The sequence below is a fragment of the Choloepus didactylus genome, chromosome 1 (genome assembly GCF_015220235.1).
Source record: "Choloepus didactylus isolate mChoDid1 chromosome 1, mChoDid1.pri, whole genome shotgun sequence".
NCBI lineage: Eukaryota > Metazoa > Chordata > Mammalia > Pilosa > Megalonychidae > Choloepus > Choloepus didactylus.
Window position 1 is genome coordinate 203,103,432 of NC_051307.1, and position 19,074 is coordinate 203,122,505.

Consider the following 19,074-nt stretch of genomic DNA (forward strand, 5'->3'; position numbering starts at 1 on the left):
ACCATACAATCATCTAAATTGTACAGTTGTTCAGTTTCATCATATAGTTGCGCATACATCACCACAGCCTGCTTTTCCATCAGGCTTTCTTCTGATTCCTGCGCCTCCAACCTGGCAGGAGCTTTCCTGTCTAGACCACATGGACACACTGAAGCCAGGGCAGTGTGGGTGGGATGGCAGGAGCCACAGTAACTGTTGGAATAGCTGGCTTTTCCTGGTGCCTTGGGCAGAGTTCTCAGAGGTGATCTTCTATTTGGGTGTCACAGGACAAGCAGAAGTTTGCCAAGGAGGTGGGGCAGGGTGGGGAACCCCAGGCGCTGGGAAACCACGAGGGCTGAAGCACAGGGTCACGGAGTCTGGCATGTCCTAGAAACAGCAGGAAAATGTGTGTGACAAGTCGGGAAGTGAGGGGCGTGGAGAGGCCAACGGGAGGAAGGAGCAGGTTGGGGGGTATGAGGGTGGGAACTTGCAGGGTATCTGGGAAGCCAGTGGATACAGGATTGGGCTCCGGGAGCATTCGGCTGGAGGTGAAGATGAGTCATCCCAGTTAGAGGGTCTTGGGCATTGTGTGGATGACCCAAAGTTCCTCATGTGTGTTTGGCAGTCTCAGGCTTACATTTACGTTTCTGGTAGACAAGAGAATGGAGCAGGGGTGGGGGTGGGGGATGGGGCGGGGGGGAGGGAGTCTGGCCTGAAGTCTGAGATAAAGCTTCGCCCCTCCACCCCTGGCAGCTGCCCCCAACACTGTGGCTGCCCAGATGGAAGTTCCCTCCAGCCTCTGGGAGAAGGCTCTCCCGGCTGGGCTGGGAGATGCGGCAGGTGGCGGGAAAGGCCCCTCGGAGCTGTGTTTGCCCTGGCCGGGGTCCAGGCCCAGCAACAATAAACAGTTGGCCCCTCCCCCAGCCCAGCCAAGACAGGACAGGCCTGGCCTGGGGACCCCACACCACACCCACCTCCAGGCCTTCCAGCCCAGCCGTCCTCTGCTCCCCCCAGTCAGGGGCGTGGACCCCAGCACTCACGTGAAGGTAACCTTGAACCCAACCCTGGCCCCTCAGGAGCTGCCACTGGGAAAGCCAGACTTTTGCAAATGGGTCCCATGAGCATCCAGGGTGTCTGCAGGTTGGAGGTGGGGGACAGGTCTGATCTGAGACGCTGGTCAGCACCTCTTCTATCTGGCACTGTTCCTTTGGCAACCCTCAAGTCACATTGGGGGATGGCAATCTGAGGGCTCCTCGTGATCCAGGTGAGCTCTAATTTGGGGATTACACCAGCCCCAAATCAGGAGGGAAATGCTGACCCTCCCTATTTTCCAGCCACCAGCTAGGTGGGAGCTTGGGTGGTCTGAGGATTTGAGGGATTGCAACTGTGCCAGCACCCTTCTCTTTTGCCTTCTCAGCCCCCTGACACCCTCTTGGGCCCTCCTGCTCTTGGCTCACAGCTTCCCCTTTACTCAATCCCTCCAGGCCCAGGGGAAAAAGAGAGCCATTACCTTGAAACACAGAGAGAAACTGAGGCACGCTGTGGCTTGGCTAGGGTGGTGCTGTGAGTCAGCAGGAGTCCTGACTCCCAGCCCAGGGCAGGGAGGGGTTGAGCCTATCCTCTGAGGGCAACCCCCAGCATCAGGGATGGGGGCAGATATGACACAGAGACGTCCAGCTTGGTCAGGAGCAGCAGGGGCCATGGAGTGATCAGATCAGGGCCAGGGGCTAAGGAGCAAAGGAGACGGCTATTCTGAGAGCCCCCTCAGCCCACCCAGCTCACCCCCAAGGTCAGTTCCTCTCCCAGATTTCCCCTGGCTGGGCCTGGGGCTCTGACATCCACCTCTGAGCACTGAAGCCCAGGTAGGAAGCAGGGAAGAGTGGGATAAGAGCCTTCAGCCAAGAACGGGGCCATCCAAAATCCCCACTCCCATCCAGGGCACCAAGTCCCATCCCAGCTTCCCAAGAGGAGAATGTCTCTTACACCTTAGAAGTAAGGAAATGGAGGGAGGGGGCATGGCCAGGGCAGCCCCAGGTGAGGCTCAGTGTCCTCGCTGTCCCTTTACCTGTCTGTTCCAGCCTCAATTCCTCCTGGGTATCTGGAGTGAAGACACAGAACTGATATAGGAACACTCCTCCACCCCACTCACCCCCAGCAGCCCGTGGGCAGGAGTGAGGCAGGGCAGGCAGAAAAGGTATTTTGCTGCCTGAGTGATATCTGAAAATCCACCATTCAAGCCACACTTCACCGAGGTTAAGCATTGCCCAGTTGCGGCTCCTCTCGCCTGAAGATCCCCCTCAGGCTGCCAGAGAGGTGAAGGCAGAGGATTTCTGGGTTGGTACCCAGACACCTCATTGTGAGTGGGTTTGGGACTGACGCCTTCCCCCAAGACCCAGCTGAGCCTCTCCCGGCGCGGCTGTTCTCCTGCCTAGGGGCTCCTTAGCCCTCGGGCTGCCCGTTTGCTCCAGGCCCGCCCGGGCCCCCGCCTCTGCCGGGACCAGCCCCTCCTCCCGCGGGCCGCCTGGGATTGGCGGGCCGGGGGCGGGCCGGGGGCGGGGCCGGGCGCCCTTCATCCCCCGCGGCGGCTATTGCCGCTGCAGCCTCGCGTTCAGCCTGGAGCAGAGTGGACCGCCGCCAGTCCCCATCCGCGAACCCAGGTACCGCTGGGGGCGCCGACCCACTGGCCCAGGGGCACCGGACAGGGCAAATTCTAAGGTGCACCCTCTGCTCCGGGGCCGGGCTCCGGGCAGGTCCCTTCGCCCACCCCGACTCGGAGAGGCACCCCCGTCTGCAACGAGCCGGAGCCTCGCGCGCTCCGGGCGCAGGCCTGGGTATCTGCCAGTCGGGACCCAGCTCCGGGCTTGAGCGGGATCCGGGGTGGGACACCTCGTCGCCTCTCGGCCGTGCGGCGCGGGACGGCAGGAGGTCGGTGGCTACTAGACTGGGGCCCCAAGAACGCCTTGTTGGGGATGCGGGGCAGTATACCCGACAGGCGTCCCAGGTCAGGGCCCACGGGGGCGGGCTGGAGAGGGACCCAGAGGGGTACCCGAGAGCAGCCTGAGGCTGACTCTGGAGCGCTGGCCCGACGGCCGCCTGACTTGACAGGCAAAACCGGCCGGCTGGCACGCCGGGAATCCGGGTATATTTATCCCGGCTGCGTTGGGCAGGGGCTCGAGGGCAGATCGGGCCGAGCCGCCTGAAGGGCCGTGGGGTACATGCGGTCCCGGAGACCGTGCCATTTGCAGCGGGGCCAGCGGGCACACGGGCGCAGGGCGCTGCTGTGCGCCGCGCCCCGCCCCGCGCGCGGGAGGGGGTGTAAGAACCCGCGCCGCGTCGGCGGAGGGAAGGGACGAGGGCTTTATTTGCATGAGCCCGCCCCCGCCCGATGGGTCCTGCGGATTGGCCACAGAGAATGCGTGTATTTGTTTACACCGGGGGAGGGGGAGCCAGGAGTGAGGCCTGTGGGGATTCACCCTCTCCCCCTGCAGGGTGACCTGAGTCACCAGGGCAGGCCCGAAGGGCGCTAAGTCAAAGGCCTTTGCACCCTAGAGAATATCTTGGGGACCCTACCCCACCCATGACCATCTTTCCTTCAACCGGCCAGACCTGTCCTACCTTCCGGGACTGCCTCCAGCCTCCCTGCTGCCCCTGGTAGGGGTGCTTCTTCCTTCCACCCCTTCCTCTTCAGTACATGGCCTGGGGTGGGGGCTCAGTTCCTTGTGGGGAGGAAGCAAATCCCTTGGAGGCTCTCAGTCTGGGACAAAGAAAGCTCAAGTGATCAGGAAACAGTTCCATTTTGAGGGGGGGAGTTGCAGCCTAGCCAAAGGGGGCTTCCTGCTGGGACCAGTGGTGGGAGGGCTCAGGGATGGGTGAGGGCAGGCCTGGCACATCTCTGCCAGGGCTGGAATGACTGGAATCAGGAATGGCAGTCTCTGACTCCTCAGGCTTGGGGGCAAGGTGCTGTGTCTCTGGGGAGGGTCGGGGTATATGGCTCAGACTGCCTTCTACCTGGGCCCCTGGGCCCCTTCACTGATCTCTGCCACCCTTTGTTGAGTGCTGGTCCTCCGGGCCCACATCACAACCCTCTGTGCCCCTCCCGTCCAGGACTCCAGGGGGCCAGATCACGAGAGTTGGGTGCTCCTGTCCTTATGCGTGCAGCAGGTAGTCTTGGAGCCCTGGAACATGGAGAAACTGAGGCACAATGGGTCAGACTGGGGGGTTCATGGTCTCTGGGCTAGGTCAGGGAAGGATTTGGAGCTGAACTAAGTCTGTCTCAGAAATCTGAACTGGGTATGGGGACAGGCACACAGTTTGAGGGGGAAACATGTTTTGGGGAGGTGGTAGGTCCCAGGCAGGGGAAGTGAATTCCTGGCATCTGTGTGCACGAAAGCTGGGGTGGTATTTGGGGTCTGTGTTGTGGTAGGATGGGAACCCTGGGGGAAGATGTTCTAGTGCAGACATGCCAGGGGCCAGGCCCCACTTGAAGCTAGTGATATGAGCATGGGGCTTGCCGAGGGCCTTGAACCCTTTCCAGTCATTTAACAATATTTAAATGAGCACCTACTATGTGCTCTGTGCACACTCTGTCTGGTGGTAAAGGGTGGGTCTTTGACTCTGGAAAGTGGGCCTTTGATCTTTGAGACTGGACAGGGGGGAGCTCTAGAGGACAGGGTGGGCCTTCTGGGGGCCAAAGGGAAGGACCAGCTGCTGGGGCAGGAGGGGCTTTCCGGCCAGTGGCCTGGGGTGGTTTGGTTTTGAATTTCCGCTCTGCGGGCTACGTCCTGTACACAGCCCCTCAGCCAGCACGTCTGCACACGTGCATAGCTGCTGAGGATGGGGGTCACCCCAAGTGACCGTCGTCTCCACATATCTTTCTCATTGTGCAGATAGACAAGCCAGGGGAGCTGAACCAGGGAACTCTCTGAGCTTTCCAGCTGGGCCTGGTCTTGTGGCCCTGGTGGGCTCAGTCCCACCTGCTGGATGTCCCTGCACCTGGCTGGGGTGGGGGCATCGTCTGCCTTTGTGGAGAGAGGGTAGTACAGGAGCAGCCTTCTTGTCGGGTCCTTTACTGCCCTGCCTGGCCATCCCTGCAGTGCCCACTGGGCCTGCTGCCCCCTCGCCTGAGACTTCTGGCTCCCTCCCTCCTTCTTGCTCCTGCTGGGGTCCCTGCTTTCACTGGCCCTCTCTCTCAGCTGTCTTTCTATCTCTTTCTCCATCTGGCTATCTCTGACTCATTGGCCATCTCTTTCTGTCTGTGTGAATCTCTGTCCACCTCGCTACATGCGATTTCTGTCTCTCGGTGTTTTTCTCCATGTCCCGCTCTATTCATCTGTGTTTCTCTGTCTCTCTGAGCCTCTCTGTCTGTCTGGATCAGTGTGCACGGACGCATGTAACTAATGTATGCCTTTCCTCTCCCTGCCTATCTCCTTTCCCTCCTTTTGCCTCTCTTGGCCTCTTCCTGACATCAGATGGTGCCCCTCTTCCAGGCTGACCTTGCCTTTTGCCCCCATGGGGGTCTCCAATGAAGCCTGAATTGCCCCAGTCCCCCGCTCCAGCTTTCTTTGGGGCCAGCTATCCGGCTGTCCAAATATTTGGCCGCCTCCAGGGGATTCCGGGTCAGCAGGGGAGAGGATGTGTTGGCTGGTGTGGGGTCTCCCCTGCCCTTGGGGGGCCACAGGCACGTGACGTCCTCTCCTTTGCCTCATCTGGGCCTCTGCATGTCCCTCTCAGCAGGTTGGCAGTGGCAGGGAGAGGGGGCTGCTGCTGGCTCTGGCACAGTCTCAAGCCAAGAGGTTCCAGCCACTAAAGGGGTCAGCCTGAGCAAGGGGGTCCAGAGCTGGGCCGGAGAGGGAAGGCCTGTGTGGCTAGGACTAGGTCCAAATCTCAGCTTCTCGTGGGTGTCTAGAAAATGGAGGCTGCCATAGGGAAGTTCACCTTCCAATCCCAGCTGTGTCTCTCAGATCTTCCTGGACACCTCTGGATACCCAGGACACAGAAAGCTGGTGGATGGGGGATTAGTGTGGCCAATATATCCATTCTCTGGGCCATCTGCCTCTTCCCAGGCTGTGTGCTCCCTCCCACGTGCCACCCTCAGTACCAGCCTGGTGCTGGCCACACACTGGTCACTCGCTCAGGGTGGATGATGGGGAAGTGGTAGGACGGGGAGTAGTAGCTCCTGGTGTCAAAGTCTGGAGTTGTGGGTTTTAGTACCCTCCCTTGCTCTGAACACCCTCCTACAGGCTCTGTCCCCAGATCCCTGACCTCAGCCCTCAGGTCCCCACCAATCCCTGCGGCTATGCCCTGAGTACACATCTTTCAAATGTCTCGATTAAATCAGCTATCTCTGATTTGGACTGACAGCATGTCCCAGGTGCAGATGCCTTCCCTTTGGAACCTGGGGAAGCAAGTGGGTAGAGGAACAGCTGTCTAAATGGGTGCCAGGCTGGGAGGGGCATTGTCTCAGCTGAAGTAGGGAATGGTGAGAATGGGCTGTGCTGGAACTGGGGACACCCCCCCGCATGAGTCCCCCAAGATAACCGCAGTGGACCCTCAAGTCAGACCAGCTGCTCTTCCCCTAGGATCTGGGCTGAGGTCCGGGTTGCCTGGGCATAGGAGGCCTGGGGGCCATAGCGGCAAGCTCCCGTGGGTCTGTGTCCTCACCAGCGCATGTGGCCACAGGACCAGCACAGGAGGGGCAGCATGTGAGCAGCCCACTGCTGCAGACCCATTCATACCCCTGAGCACTGGGGAGCAAATCATGGTTCAGTCCTGGGACAGAGAGGTGTGCTGACGTCAGCATCCGCCCTGTGGTGGCCTGGATTCCTGGGCCTTGAAAACTTTAATTAGCCAAACCCAACACCTGCCAAGGTGTGCCTGACGAATTCTCACCCTGTGATGTCTGCGTCGGCAGGTGTCACCTGCTGCACCTTCCGTGTAGCTCCTGGTCCCTTCCTGCCCCTTATCTCCCAGCAGAGCAAACAGGTCCCAGGGCAGTGACCTGGGCCATCGATTTACTGCTTGGGTCCACACTACTGCCCCCATGACAGGTGCCTTTCTGATGACCTCTCCCCACCCCCATCCCCCCAGGGTTGCAGTGATCTCCCCACTCTGTTGCCTGTCCCCTCTCTGGGCACCCAAGTGGCCTGTTCTGGTTGTAAGCCTTCAGAGATGCTTTTTACTCCACCCCTTGCTTTGGCCAAACCTCACGGGATCCCGAGAGGACAGGGCCACACTGAGGTCCGGAGAGGGGAGAACTCTACCCAGCTCTCACAGCCAGGCAGGCCACGCCAGGCCTCAGCCTCAGGGTGTCCATCCAGGCTTTCCCCACAGAGGCTCAGGATCTGCTGGCAGTTTCCCTTATGAGGGGCCCTCCCCTGAGTCTACCGAGTCCCTGGTACAAAGCAGCCTGGGAGGTGGCAGGCCTGAGGGGCGGGAGCCGGCGGTAATGAGCTGGCAGCCGCAGGAAAGGCTGGAGGGCTGCTTGCCAGGACAGAGCTAACCTCCACCCCAGCCCCCCGGCCCTCAGCCCTCAGGCCTGCCACCTCTCAGGCCTCCACTGAAGTGCAGACTTTCTCATCCTGTCCTTCAAGGCCCTGTCGGACTTGTCTGTGGCCAGGAAACACTCATTCTACCCTCCCAATGACATCTACATTCATACCACACCTCAGAGCCTTTGCCCATGCTATGTCCTCTCTGTCTGCAGTGCTCTTTTCTGTTTCCACACCTCGAGGGCACCTACTGGCATTTCAGGACTGGCTCCATTGCCTCATCCTCCAGGAAGCCTTCCTTGACTCTTCCCTTTCCCCTTTTCTGAGTCCCGGCACTCTGTGGCTCACACTCAGTTACAGCAGGAGGTATAGGGTAGAAGGTGTGTTTGGACGTCTTGTCCTTTCCAGACCGGAGACCACTGGAAAAAGAGTGTGTCATCTCCTCTCTCAGCTCTCAGGCCAGCCCACGACCTGGCAGTGATCAGTCATGAGTGAGTAACAGCCACCAAGCCCCAAAGGTCTCTGCCCAGGTCCTGCTGGGAGACCGGGGAACCTGGAGCCAGGAACTCAGGCACCTCCCAGCAGCCCAGGCCATGGGCTGTGGTCTCCCTGGAGGCAATGCCTGGCTGCTAGGGAAGGATATTAAGGCAGAGAAGAGTACTTTGTCCAGGCTGCCGACTCAGCACACTCCGAGGGCCTGTCCCAGCCTGCCCAGGGCAGGGGGCCAGGCAAGGGCAACCCCAGGTTGAGTGCCAGCCTGACTCTGGAGACTGGGCACTGGCATCTCCACACCAGATGGGATTCTCAGAGGGATGCTGATGGTGAGTCTTAGGGCAGGGGCGTGAGGATAGGCTGAACTTGGGAGCCCTGGTCAAGGGGAAGAAGGCTTGGAAGAGATGTTAACACCCTCATGGTCCTGAGTGTGTGGGGCTGGCAGGAAAAGAGGCCTCAGATGGAGGCATCAGAGGAAGGAGGTTGAGATGGACGAAGGGTGCCAGGTATGGGGTCCCCAGGGCCAGGATGCCTGGGGACTGCCTGGGGCGGTGTGTGTCGTGTGTGTGGAGTGTCTGGTCAGTGTTGTGTGGCTGCTGCCTGAGGACATCTGGGCCTGGGACAGCGTGGCCCAGCCTCCCCTACCTACCTTACATCCACCTGCTAGTGCCAAGTTTGTGAACGCTGGTGCTCCAGAGTCAAGAGCAGACCTGAGATCGTCAGGGTCAGGAGTAGGGATGGGGGACAGTGGGCAGGACTGGGGACTCCCGAGAGGAAGGGGCTCCATGGCCTCAGGACCAGGCTCTGGCTGACCTGCCTGGCAGTGCCGCCCCCTTCCTGGTTTCCACTCTGGCCTTGGCTCTCCTGCTGGCAGGTCTGGCTTCAGGATGTCCTCACAGAGCCTGGGCGCTCTGTGTCTGGGCACCTTCTGGGCATGGGGTAGGCGGCACCTGGCCCCAGTGATGGGAAAGGGGCCAGTGAGTTGTCTGGGCAGCGTGTGTGTGTGTATGTGTGTGTGTTGGGGTGGGGGGTGCAGCCAGTTTCTTCAAGACCCAGCAGAGCCAAGGCCTGAGAGTGGGGAAGGAGAGACCGATCCTGTGAACCAGGCCCCTCTCCAGCTGGCCAAGACCCTAACCTCCTTGCCCGAGGCTCCAGGAAACGGAGGATCTGCTCAGAGGGTCCACTTCTGGAGGTGGGGGTCCCCTGGCAGGGGAGGGGAAGCTGGAAGGAGAGCTTGGCCCTGGAGTACCCATTTCCTGGAAGGCTTCCCAAGGGCCCTTCACAGCCAGGCGGGAAGGGCCCAGGTGTCCCGTCACCAGCACCACCTCAGGCCTCCTGGCTCCGGGGGGGCAGCGTCTGCGCCTGCCGTTCCCAGTGCCAGCTCTCAGCCCACAGAGGGCCCTTTGTTCTGGCTGCCAGCCCTGCCTGCCGGGCATCTGGGAACAGAGCCCACAGCCCTCACCCTCTTCCGAGGCCTCTAGCCGTCGGGCAGTGCCATTCTAGGTTGGCTGGGAGGCCCCTGGCACGCGGGGCCAGTACAGAAAACCGTCTCCCAGTGCTAATGGCAGGGAAGGGGAATCAGCCCAAGACCCACCTTGAGTGGGGACAGGGGGCCTGGGAATCAGCATCCAGGGTCCTGGCACCACTGAGCTCTGAACTCAGTTTCCCCGTCTATGAAGTAAGGGTCGGCCGAATGACCTGAGATCCCCGAAGGCCTGCTTGGACTGGCTTGGGGGGGCTCACACTGGCTGAGGTGTCCAGCCATGATGGCCTGGGGGACCCAGGTGTCCGAACTCCATCCCATCCCTGAGGCAGGTCCCAGGGAGGCAGCAAGCAGGGCTGCCTGGGCAGGTATGTCGTGAGTGACCCTCTGGGAGGTGTGCTATGGCTATAGGCTTTGTGTGGGAGGCTGGGAATTGGGCCCAAGGAGGGGTGATTATCAGAAGGACTGTCTGCTCTGCAGACTCCTGACTGTGTTGGTGTGAGAGCTAGTGCTCCTGGCGCTGTCTGAGCTATGGAGACACCTCTGCAGACGGAGATGGTGGAGCTGGTGCCCAATGGCAAACACTTGGAGGGGCTGCTCCCAGCTGCCATGCCCATGGTGGGCAACCAGAGGTAAGCAGAGGAGGGTCCTGGCTGTGGCTCAGGACAGGGCAGGGCAGGGCGAGGGTACAGAGCAAGGGCCTGGAGCTGAGCCGCCTGCCCTGGCCTGTGCCTGCAGGGTCGAGGGCCCCAGACAGAGCTGTGTTGAGGGTGAGGGCTTCCTACAGAAAAGCCCCAGCAAGGAGCCACACTTCACTGACGTGAGCCGGAGCAGCAACGGGGGGACTTGGGGACACTGTTGGGAGCTCTGGGGAGGTGATGGGAGGCCCAGGAACAATGAGGGGGAGCTCCCCAATGCCCCCTCCCCCATGCCTTGCTGACCCCCCACCCCACCCCTCCCTGTCCCCCTCTGGTGCCTGCAGTTCGAGGGGAAGACATCGTTTGGGATGTCAGTGTTCAATCTCAGCAACGCCATCATGGGCAGTGGTATCCTGGGGCTCGCTTACGCCATGGCCAACACGGGTGTCATCCTTTTCCTGTGAGTGCTCTCAGAGAATCTTCTGGAAGATAGTCTCAGGGGCAGGGAGCCCTAAGCAAGCAACCAACCATGACCTCCCAGGACCTTCCAACTCCCTGTCCCCAGGCCCAGGCTGCACTGGGTGGCTATTTCTTAACACTCAACCCAAACCTCAGCTAAAAAGAAAAACAGCCAAGGCCAGACAAATACACCTCCCTGCCGAGTAAACCCGCTGAGGTCTCAATGCCAGGCCAGCCTTACAAGCCTGAGTCTGTCCTTCCACCACATCCACACCCAATGGCTCGACTCCCATGGGCAGGCCTCGGGTTGTGGGGCTCTGCCATGCAGCCTGAATGGAAAGTGGGCTTATCCCAAGGATTCAGGGGCAGGAGATGCTCAAAGGGCCCCTTCTGGGTTGACACTGCCCCTGGGGCCTGCTGAGCTTGCAGGCACATCTTTTGGGGGTCGAGACACCCAGGATCACAGACCCCACACAGCCAGGCTTCCCAGAGCCCACCACTCTCTGGTGGCCTCTTCTTGCCCGTCCTCCCCAGGTTCCTGTTGACGGCCGTGGCCCTGCTCTCCAGCTACTCCATCCACCTGCTGCTTAAGTCCTCAGGGATCGTGGGTGAGCCTCAAACCAGGCCTGCAGTAGGAGGGAGTTTGGGGAGTGGGGTGCCCCGACTGTCCTGACCCCCTGTCCCGGCAGGCATCCGTGCCTATGAACAGCTGGGCTACCGTGCCTTTGGGACCCCGGGAAAGCTGGCAGCGGCCCTGGCCATCACACTGCAGAACATTGGAGGTGAGGCTGGTGGGCAGGTGGCAGGCTGGTGGGTGGACAAGTCTGCAGGCTGCCTGGTTCAGCTGACCCCAGGACCTGCCCACCTGTCTCCCTCCAGCCATGTCCAGCTACCTGTACATCATCAAGTCGGAGCTACCCCTTGTCATACAGACCTTCCTGAACCTGGAGAATAAAACTTTGTGAGCCCCAGGGTGGAGCGGGGCCGGGTGAGGGCAGGAGGCTGTCCATCCTGCCATACTCACCCACAGGCCCTGGGAGCCCAGGCTGGGCTGGTGGGAGAGATGAGACAGCAGCCAAGTAGGTGGTAGCGGGGGCAGAGAGCTGCCAGCACAGCCAATGTCCAGCCCACATATATTTATGAAATACCTAGGGGACCCCCTCCCCAGGATGGGGGACAGGTGGGAGTGGGGGCAAGGTGGGGAAAGCCGTACCCAGCTGTCAGCGTGAGTGGGGCGAGAGCCCTGGGCTTATCTCTAAGCTCCTGCTATTCCTGACTGTAGCTGGGGGGTTACGCTGCCCCCCCAAACACACACGCCAAGAGATTAAGCCCAGGGTGTCCCAGTTGCCCGTTGCTTTAGACAGCACTGACTGAGCATCGACCATGTTTTGTGGGAAGGGGCAGAGAGGAGACTGCCGGGCCCTGCCTTTGACTACAAGCGGAGGGGCTGTAGGCTGAGGGCAGCTCCTGGAGGAGGGAAGGGAGCTGGGACTCTGCCCCCCAGCCCTGGGGACCTTTCCCAAGTCATTGGCCTATGGGCTTGGCCTTGAAGCATGACCTTGTCCCTTCTCTCCCTGTACCCTGTGCCCATCCTTGAGTGAGGCAGGGCCTTGCAAGATGCACACAGGAGAGACCACAGTGGGGCACAGGTTGTGGGCAAGACCCTGAGACCACCAGGAACAAAGCCCCCCTCCAGAGCCAGGTTCTTTCATCCCACCTCCCCTGGCCCCTGTGGGCCACTCCCCGGGGATGCTGGGCCCAGCCCTGTGTGTCCTGAGAAAAACAGCATCAGTGGCCATGATGGTGACGATTCCCAGGCAAGGCCAGGCCGTTGCCTTAGTCCTCATATCACCCGGGAGTAGGGTGCTGAGACTGTGAGCTCGTTACAGATGGGGAAAGGATGCTCAGAGCTGTGGAAAGCATTCTTCAGAGGTCGTTCAGGGGCACCACTGGTGACTGCAACTGGGGGAGGCAGGTAGCTGCCCCGGGTGCAGTGGGCTCTGACCCCGGCTCCCACTTCCTTCCCCGCAGGGACTGGTACATGAATGGGAACTACCTGGTGATCCTGGTCTCCATCACCATCATTCTGCCCCTGGCACTGATGCGGCAGCTCGGTGAGCACGTCAAAGGGGGCTGGTGGAGAGATGCCCGGGAGGGGCCCCCGGTTCACAGCTCCCCTCTGCTTTGCAGGCTACCTGGGCTACTCCAGCGGCTTCTCTCTCAGCTGCATGATGTTCTTCCTCATTGCCGTGAGTCACCCCCCGGGCAGGGGGAGGACAGGGCAGGTCTCTCTGGAGAGCCTGAGTCACACGGCGGCTCCCTAGGCGGCCGAGCAGGGCCCTGAAACCCTCATCCCCTTCCAGGTCATCTACAAAAAGTTCCAAGTGCCCTGCCCGCTGCCCACCGACTTCACCAACGTCACGGGCAACTCCAGCCGTGTGGAGGTCATCAAGGGGGAGGTGCAGCTGCAGATGGAAACTGAGGCTGCAGCCTTCTGCACGCCGAGCTACTTCACACTCAACACACAGGTGCAGACAGGCCGGGGTGGGAGCTGGGAGCCCAGGGGTGGGGGGGTACACTGACCCAGTCCTCATGTCCCCCAGACAGCGTACACCATCCCCATCATGGCGTTTGCCTTCGTCTGCCACCCTGAGGTGCTGCCCATCTACACAGAGCTCAAGGAGTAGGTGCCCGCGGCTGGGGAGGGGCAGGGAGAGACTGGTCCTGAGGACATGGGGAGCGACGGGGGTGGGTGCCGGGAGCCAAATCATTTTATCAACAACGTCACTGACTGCCATGTGGGAGACTCCCTCGGGTGTGGGCAAGGTGAGGGTGTGGGGTCTCCTGATATGGCCCAGCTCGGCACCAGCACCCCCACCCCCCCCAACCCTGCTGCCCCATAGCCCCTCAAAGCAGAAGATGCAACACATCTCCAACCTGTCCATCGCCGTCATGTATGTCATGTACTTCCTGGCTGCCCTCTTCGGCTACCTCACCTTCTACGGTATGGCTGGGCCAGTGGGGGCAGAGGTGGAGGCCAGGCTGGGGGGCAGGGGGCTGGCCAGCGGCCATGGCGCCCCACGTACTATAGGTGCTCATTAGGTGTGTGACGCCTGACCTTGCCCTGCAGCCGTGGAGGTGAGACCGAGTGCCACCCCCCACAGTGTCAGGGTGGGCCGGCAGCTCAGACCCCAACCCCCACCCCAGGCTGCCCGCTGACCGCCCCCCCTGCCTGCCATAGATGGGGTGGAGGCAGAGCTGCTGCATACCTACAGCAAGGTGGACCCGTTCAATGTGCTGATCCTGTGTGTGCGCGTGGCTGTGCTGACAGCAGTTACGCTCACAGTGCCAATCGTTCTGTTCCCGGTGAGCTGGGGGGGGCAGGGAACCAGTCCAATGGGGTGGTGCCAAGGGGGCTGCCAGGCTGATGGCCCCTCCCAATCTCACCTCCCAGGTGCGCCGTGCCATCCAGCAGATGCTGTTTCAGAACCAGGAGTTCAGCTGGCTACGGCACACACTTATTGCTTTGGGCCTGCTGACTTGTATCAACCTGCTGGTCATCTTTGCCCCCAACATCCTGGGCATATTTGGGGTCATTGGTAAGGGTCTAGCCCTGCCATGTGTGGAGGGTGGGTATTGCCCCAGAGAATTTCTCTTCTGCAAATCCTGACAGATTCCTGAGCTCACACCCTGTATTTAAGTGATGGCTGCTGTCTGCCATCACAGCTTGGCATCTTGTCTGGGCTTTTGTCCTTCGGATTATACTAATACCTTTTGAGGGCTCAGAACCACTGAGTCAGGGCCTGGACCAACCCCTGCTGGGAGACAGGATGGAGCCCAGGGGCCAGGGGCCTCCACACAGGATGTTGTTAGGTCTTGTCCCATTTTGCATATTGAGAAACTGAATCTCAGGGTAACTAAAGGAGCAGCCTGGTCACATAGCTGGTGAGTGGAGGAGACTTGATTCAGACCTAGGACCACTGGACTCCAGGTTTGGTGCTCTGTCCACTGCCGCATCCCAGTCGGGACTGTGAGCTGGAAGATAAGACGATTATGAGACATCTTTGCAGCAACCCAACTTAGGGGATTGATTCCCCAACCCAGCTTTGCAGGGACCGACACACAGACCCTGGGGCTTAGAATGATGGATATCATGGCCAGCACTCGTGGTTCTATGTGTCCAAAATCCAATTCAAAATGAATTAAGCAGAAAGGAAGGTATTAGCTAAAATAATGGAAAAGCCTTCAGGAAAAGCTGTATCCAGGAGCCCAAATAATATCAAGGCTCCATCTCTCTCCATCTCTTGGTTTTGCTTTCCTCTTTCCTCACGTCATTCACTGATAGGTTCTTCTCTTAATACCAATATTACCAGCTTTCCATTCTGGTGGATAGGGAATAAGCATAGGGGTTGGGGGAGGTGGTCTCCTAGAATCAAGCAGAGCTAGGAACCTTTCCCCTATGATCTAGGAGCTTGATGAGACCCTTGCAGGAAGGGATGATCGATCTCATTGAAGGATCCCTCCCCAGACCTTAGCCAATAGGTGGACATCAGCTGGCAGAAGCCATGCCTTGTTCTTTGCAGGTGCCACATCTGCCCCGTGCCTCATCTTCATCTTCCCTGCTATCTTCTACTTCCGCATCGTGCCCACCGAGAAGGAGCCAGTACGGTCCACCCCCAAAATCCTGGTGCGAGGGGCCTGGAAGCTGGTGGGCTGGTGTGGGGCTGAGGGGGCTGCCCTGACCTCAGACCTGACCCTGATCTCTGACCCCTCAGGCCCTTTGCTTCGCCATGCTTGGCCTCTTGCTGATGACCATGAGTTTGAGCTTCATCATCATTGACTGGGTCTCGGGAACCAGCCAGCAAGGAGGGAGCCACTAGGGTACCCTGTCCTGCCCTGCCTCCTCGTCTTAGCACCCCTGCCCAGACCATCCAGCCCCTGCTTCCATCCACTGGCCAGTCGAGGGGCAGGATGAGGATGTGATCAACACCATGGCATTTAGCCCTGCCTTTGTGCCCTCTGTGGAAGGTCTTTTGTTAAAGAGCCAGAACCAAGCCCTTGGGACACCACTCTGCTGGGCTCTGAAGCTGCAGGGGCATCTTGAGCTGGGGGTAGGGCAGAGCTGCACCCCCTGCCCCCTTTTATCACCTCAGGTCCTGCCCAAGCCCCTCATCCTACCTTGCACAGATGCATACACCACGGGCCAGCAGCCATCTCCTGAGGTCATCCAGCCTGTAGGGGCACACAGAGCTGGACCCAGCCAGACCTACAGTCTTCCCCCAAGCCCCTTTCAGACACTGGGACTTGGGCCTTGGACACCCATGCCCCCTTCTCCCATCCCCTCCACCAGGAGACCCTCCACCCCACAGCTGGAGCCAGCAGGACCTGCTGAGGGTGGGGCCAGTGTGGGCTCCCCTAAGGGACCCCTGACCTATTCCTTCACCAGTCCCGGGGAGGCTGGGACTTCCCCACTCCCCACCCCACCCCCAGCCTGAGCCCTGGGCCATAGTTCACATTCCACTCCAGGGAGAAGGGCGAAGTTGGGGCCCAGAGTGTTTCTGCACCTGGAGGCCAAAGACCCCAGGGGCCAGCCTAGGGTCGGGGTGGAGAGGCTGGCAGCCCCCTTTTATAAATATTGTACGTAAGACCAGCTGTGTTTTATATTCTTGGGCTCTAGACCCCCTCGGTCCCTGGTAGGTAGGGTGGGAGCCTGGGCCTGGCTGGTGATGGAGTCCCCTCTGTCCCCTTCCCTGGGATGGGGGTGGGGACAGGGCAAGACCCCCACCCCACTCCAACCCCTGCCTCCCAAATCAACCAGCAACACGCAGACCCAGCTTTGGGCCTGGGCCAAGCTCAGCACAGACCTGCTTTCTCACGGGTGAGGTGGGGAGGAATTAATGAGGCCCCAGGAAGTGGGACAGAGAGAGGCCTCCGGAAGGAGGCAACGTGAGGTGCATCTCCAGCAGCCTTGGGGAGGATCTGAGCTGGGGGCAGCTGAGCCCCGCAGAAGCTCTGGAAGGGACCCCTGCTCTCTCCTCTCCCCTACTCCCAGGCTGCCATGTCAACTCTCTGTCAAAACCAGGGGTCCTGTGCCCTGTTGGGCTGATCTTTTTATTGATAGTAAAATCCACTGTGAATAAAGGTGGATTAGTGAGTCCTTGTGTGTGGGGCCCTGAGTGGGGTGGGGGAGGAGGGTCCAGGGCAGGACAGGGGCTGCAGAGGGGGGAGGGGGCAACCCCAGGTGCCTTGTCTGGTGGGGCTGGGAAGCTGCCCGCTGCCTCTGGCAGGCCTGAATCAGCCAGGATCCAGCGGATGGAGCTGCCCAGGCCCTGGCACCAAATCCTCATTAGGAGAGACCCTGCACTCAGCCTGGCCGCCACACCACCGGGGAAAGGGCAACAGGAAAAATCCAGTTTGAGCTTGCAAGGCAGCTGCCAGCTTGGGAAACCCCTGAAGAAAGAACTTCCTCAAGCCAATAGCTGCTGGGCTCACGGCAGTGCCAGCTGGGCACAGGGGGCTTCCTAAGTCTTGTTCCCATCAGCCCCAGGCACCTGACTCCAGCCTGGGGACTCATGGAGGAGCCCCATGGCCCCAGGAGACAGCTTTGACAATGGCCTGGAGGTGGCTGTGGCTCAAGGTGCCCTGGCATGAGGGGCTGCCCTCTGGGGTTCTCTGCTTTCTCCCCCATCAGATGGGTCACAGTCCCGCCTGGGTCTCTTGGTTCCTAGGAAGTGGGGGGCAGGAAAGGGCAGAGTCCGCCCTGTGAGCAGACCCTGAGGGGCTTCTTTTGTACTCTCTCCATCCAAGGAAGGCTGCATGTCAGAGCAGCAGGAGGACTGTCGGGAGCTTTGTAAAATGTCAGTCCCAGCCTCATGCCTCTTGAACCAGGGGATATGCCCCTGCAGCTGAGGTGGGCGACAGACCCCAGCCCCGAGAGGCCATCTCTATCTTCCTGGCCAGACTTTCTCCGGCTGGACTGGTGGGCAGCAGGTTCTTGGAGTCAGGGGTCCAGCAAATTAGCCAATACATACAATCCAAAAGCCGAGCGCTCCCATGACTATTTGATTGAAAATGAGTATCCCTCGTCCCTGACCGTCACACTCCAGTCACTTGGTCTCCATGAGAACGGTTCTGCAGGCCTTTGGGTGATTATCATTAAACATTTTTGTATGTTTTAGAGAATTTCCCAAGTTTTCTCTTCTCTTGTTTTATAAAAATTGCTTTGCAAAAAAAATTGAAATATTGACAAGCTAGAGCAGCCAGAAAGTCCAATACGAATGTCTTCTACATTTACTTTCACCGTTTTTCTTGTTATAGACAAATAAGATAATATGGATCAGGAGAAGAGGCAAAAGCCTGGCTTGGTCTCCCTGCCCAGCAGCTGCCCCTGCCCGCTCCCTCGTCACACGCATGCACATGCACACATATGCCCATCAACTGAAATAGGATTCCCTCATTCAATAAGTACTTACTGAGATTTCCTATGTGCCAGGCATCCTAGCAGCTGTAAATACAGCAGGGAACAAAGTGAAGACATCTACCTTCCTTTAAATTACATTTTAAGTGTGGGATTCAGACCAGAAACACTAAACATACTAAGTCATGTCACTTATTAGATGCTCAGTGCTATGGAGGGTAAAAAAGCACAGGGTAAGGGGGATGGAGAGAATGAGGGTAGGGGGTGGGGAGGGGGGTCAGGGTGGGCCCTGCCACAGAGAAAGGAAAGTTTGATCAGAGATTTGGAGAGGGAAAGAGCCACGTGGACGTCTGGGGAGGAGGGGGCGGGGCTTGAACACTCCAGCCAGAGGGACTTGCCAGTGCAAAGCCCTGAGGCAGTATACACCTGGCAAGTACCAGAGGCAGTGAGGACAGTGTGGCTGGAGCCCAGTGAGGCAGAAGAGGGTAGAAGGGGCAGGTGGGGGCTAATGGAGGGGGCAGAGGTCGTGGGGCCTTGCCGCCACTATAGGACTTTGGATTTTTCCCTGGGTGAGATGAGAGCCAATGCCGGGCAGTCCTGAACAGAAGAGGTGGCAAGATCCAATGTGGCAGCAACTCTTTCAAGTTTTAAATGGATTATTCTGGCTGCTTGCATTGAGACTGGACTCAGGTGGGAGGATGACAGGCCCAGGGTGACACAGGGACTACTGCAGTCATTCTGGACAGACATGTTGGGTGGCAGAGTTGGGCTGAGACCCTGTGTTTATTTTGAAGGTTTGGTATAGGGAAGGGGTGGAGAGGAGCCAAGGGTGTCTAGCCTGAGCAATGAGCTGCAGAAGGAAGGCTGGGGAAGGAGCAGGTTTGGGAGGGAGATTAGTTCTGCCTATGAAGAGTTTGAGTCACTGGGTGGACATCCAAGTAGAGATGGCAAGCTGGCCGCTGGCTGGGTGACTCTGGAGTGTGTGAGAGAAGCCAGCACTGGAGCCTTGGATCTGGGAGGCAAAGTGAGTGAGTAGCTGGTATTTAAGGCTGTGGTCCTGAATGAGATGGGGGAGGTGAGAATAGACAGAGGCAGTGGTCAGGCCTGAGCCCGGGGAGA

The 19,074-nt window shown here is 59.4% G+C and overlaps 1 protein-coding gene and 1 long non-coding RNA gene across 5 annotated transcripts; one reads left to right on the forward strand and one right to left on the reverse strand.

Annotated features, from left to right (window-relative positions):
* Window positions 1-2,423, reverse strand: LOC119545508. The gene is made up of 4 exons (XR_005219103.1): window positions 2,045-2,423; window positions 1,490-1,706; window positions 1,020-1,113; window positions 1-366 (listed from the first exon to the last, which is right to left on the reverse strand). It is a non-coding gene; the product is annotated as an uncharacterized LOC119545508 (long non-coding RNA).
* Window positions 2,424-2,563: 140 nt separating this feature from the next.
* SLC38A3 (solute carrier family 38 member 3) lies at window positions 2,564-16,679 on the forward strand. 4 transcript variants are annotated; one of them, XM_037851056.1, is made up of 16 exons: window positions 2,564-2,636; window positions 9,922-10,073; window positions 10,180-10,261; window positions 10,424-10,539; window positions 11,073-11,146; window positions 11,228-11,320; window positions 11,418-11,499; window positions 12,570-12,652; window positions 12,729-12,787; window positions 12,902-13,066; window positions 13,142-13,221; window positions 13,442-13,542; window positions 13,780-13,904; window positions 13,993-14,137; window positions 15,122-15,225; window positions 15,314-16,679. In XM_037851056.1, exons 2-16 carry the CDS (start codon window positions 9,973-9,975, stop codon window positions 15,416-15,418), a joined length of 1,515 nt encoding a protein of 504 aa, XP_037706984.1. In that variant the 5' UTR covers window positions 2,564-2,636; window positions 9,922-9,972; the 3' UTR covers window positions 15,419-16,679. The 4 variants fall into 4 exon arrangements, with proteins under 4 accessions (XP_037706984.1, XP_037707011.1, XP_037706993.1 ...); XM_037851083.1 differs by lacking the exon at window positions 2,564-2,636 and adding an exon at window positions 2,705-2,904; XM_037851065.1 differs by lacking the exon at window positions 2,564-2,636 and adding an exon at window positions 7,545-7,957.
* The last annotated feature ends 2,395 nt before the right edge of the window (window positions 16,680-19,074 follow it).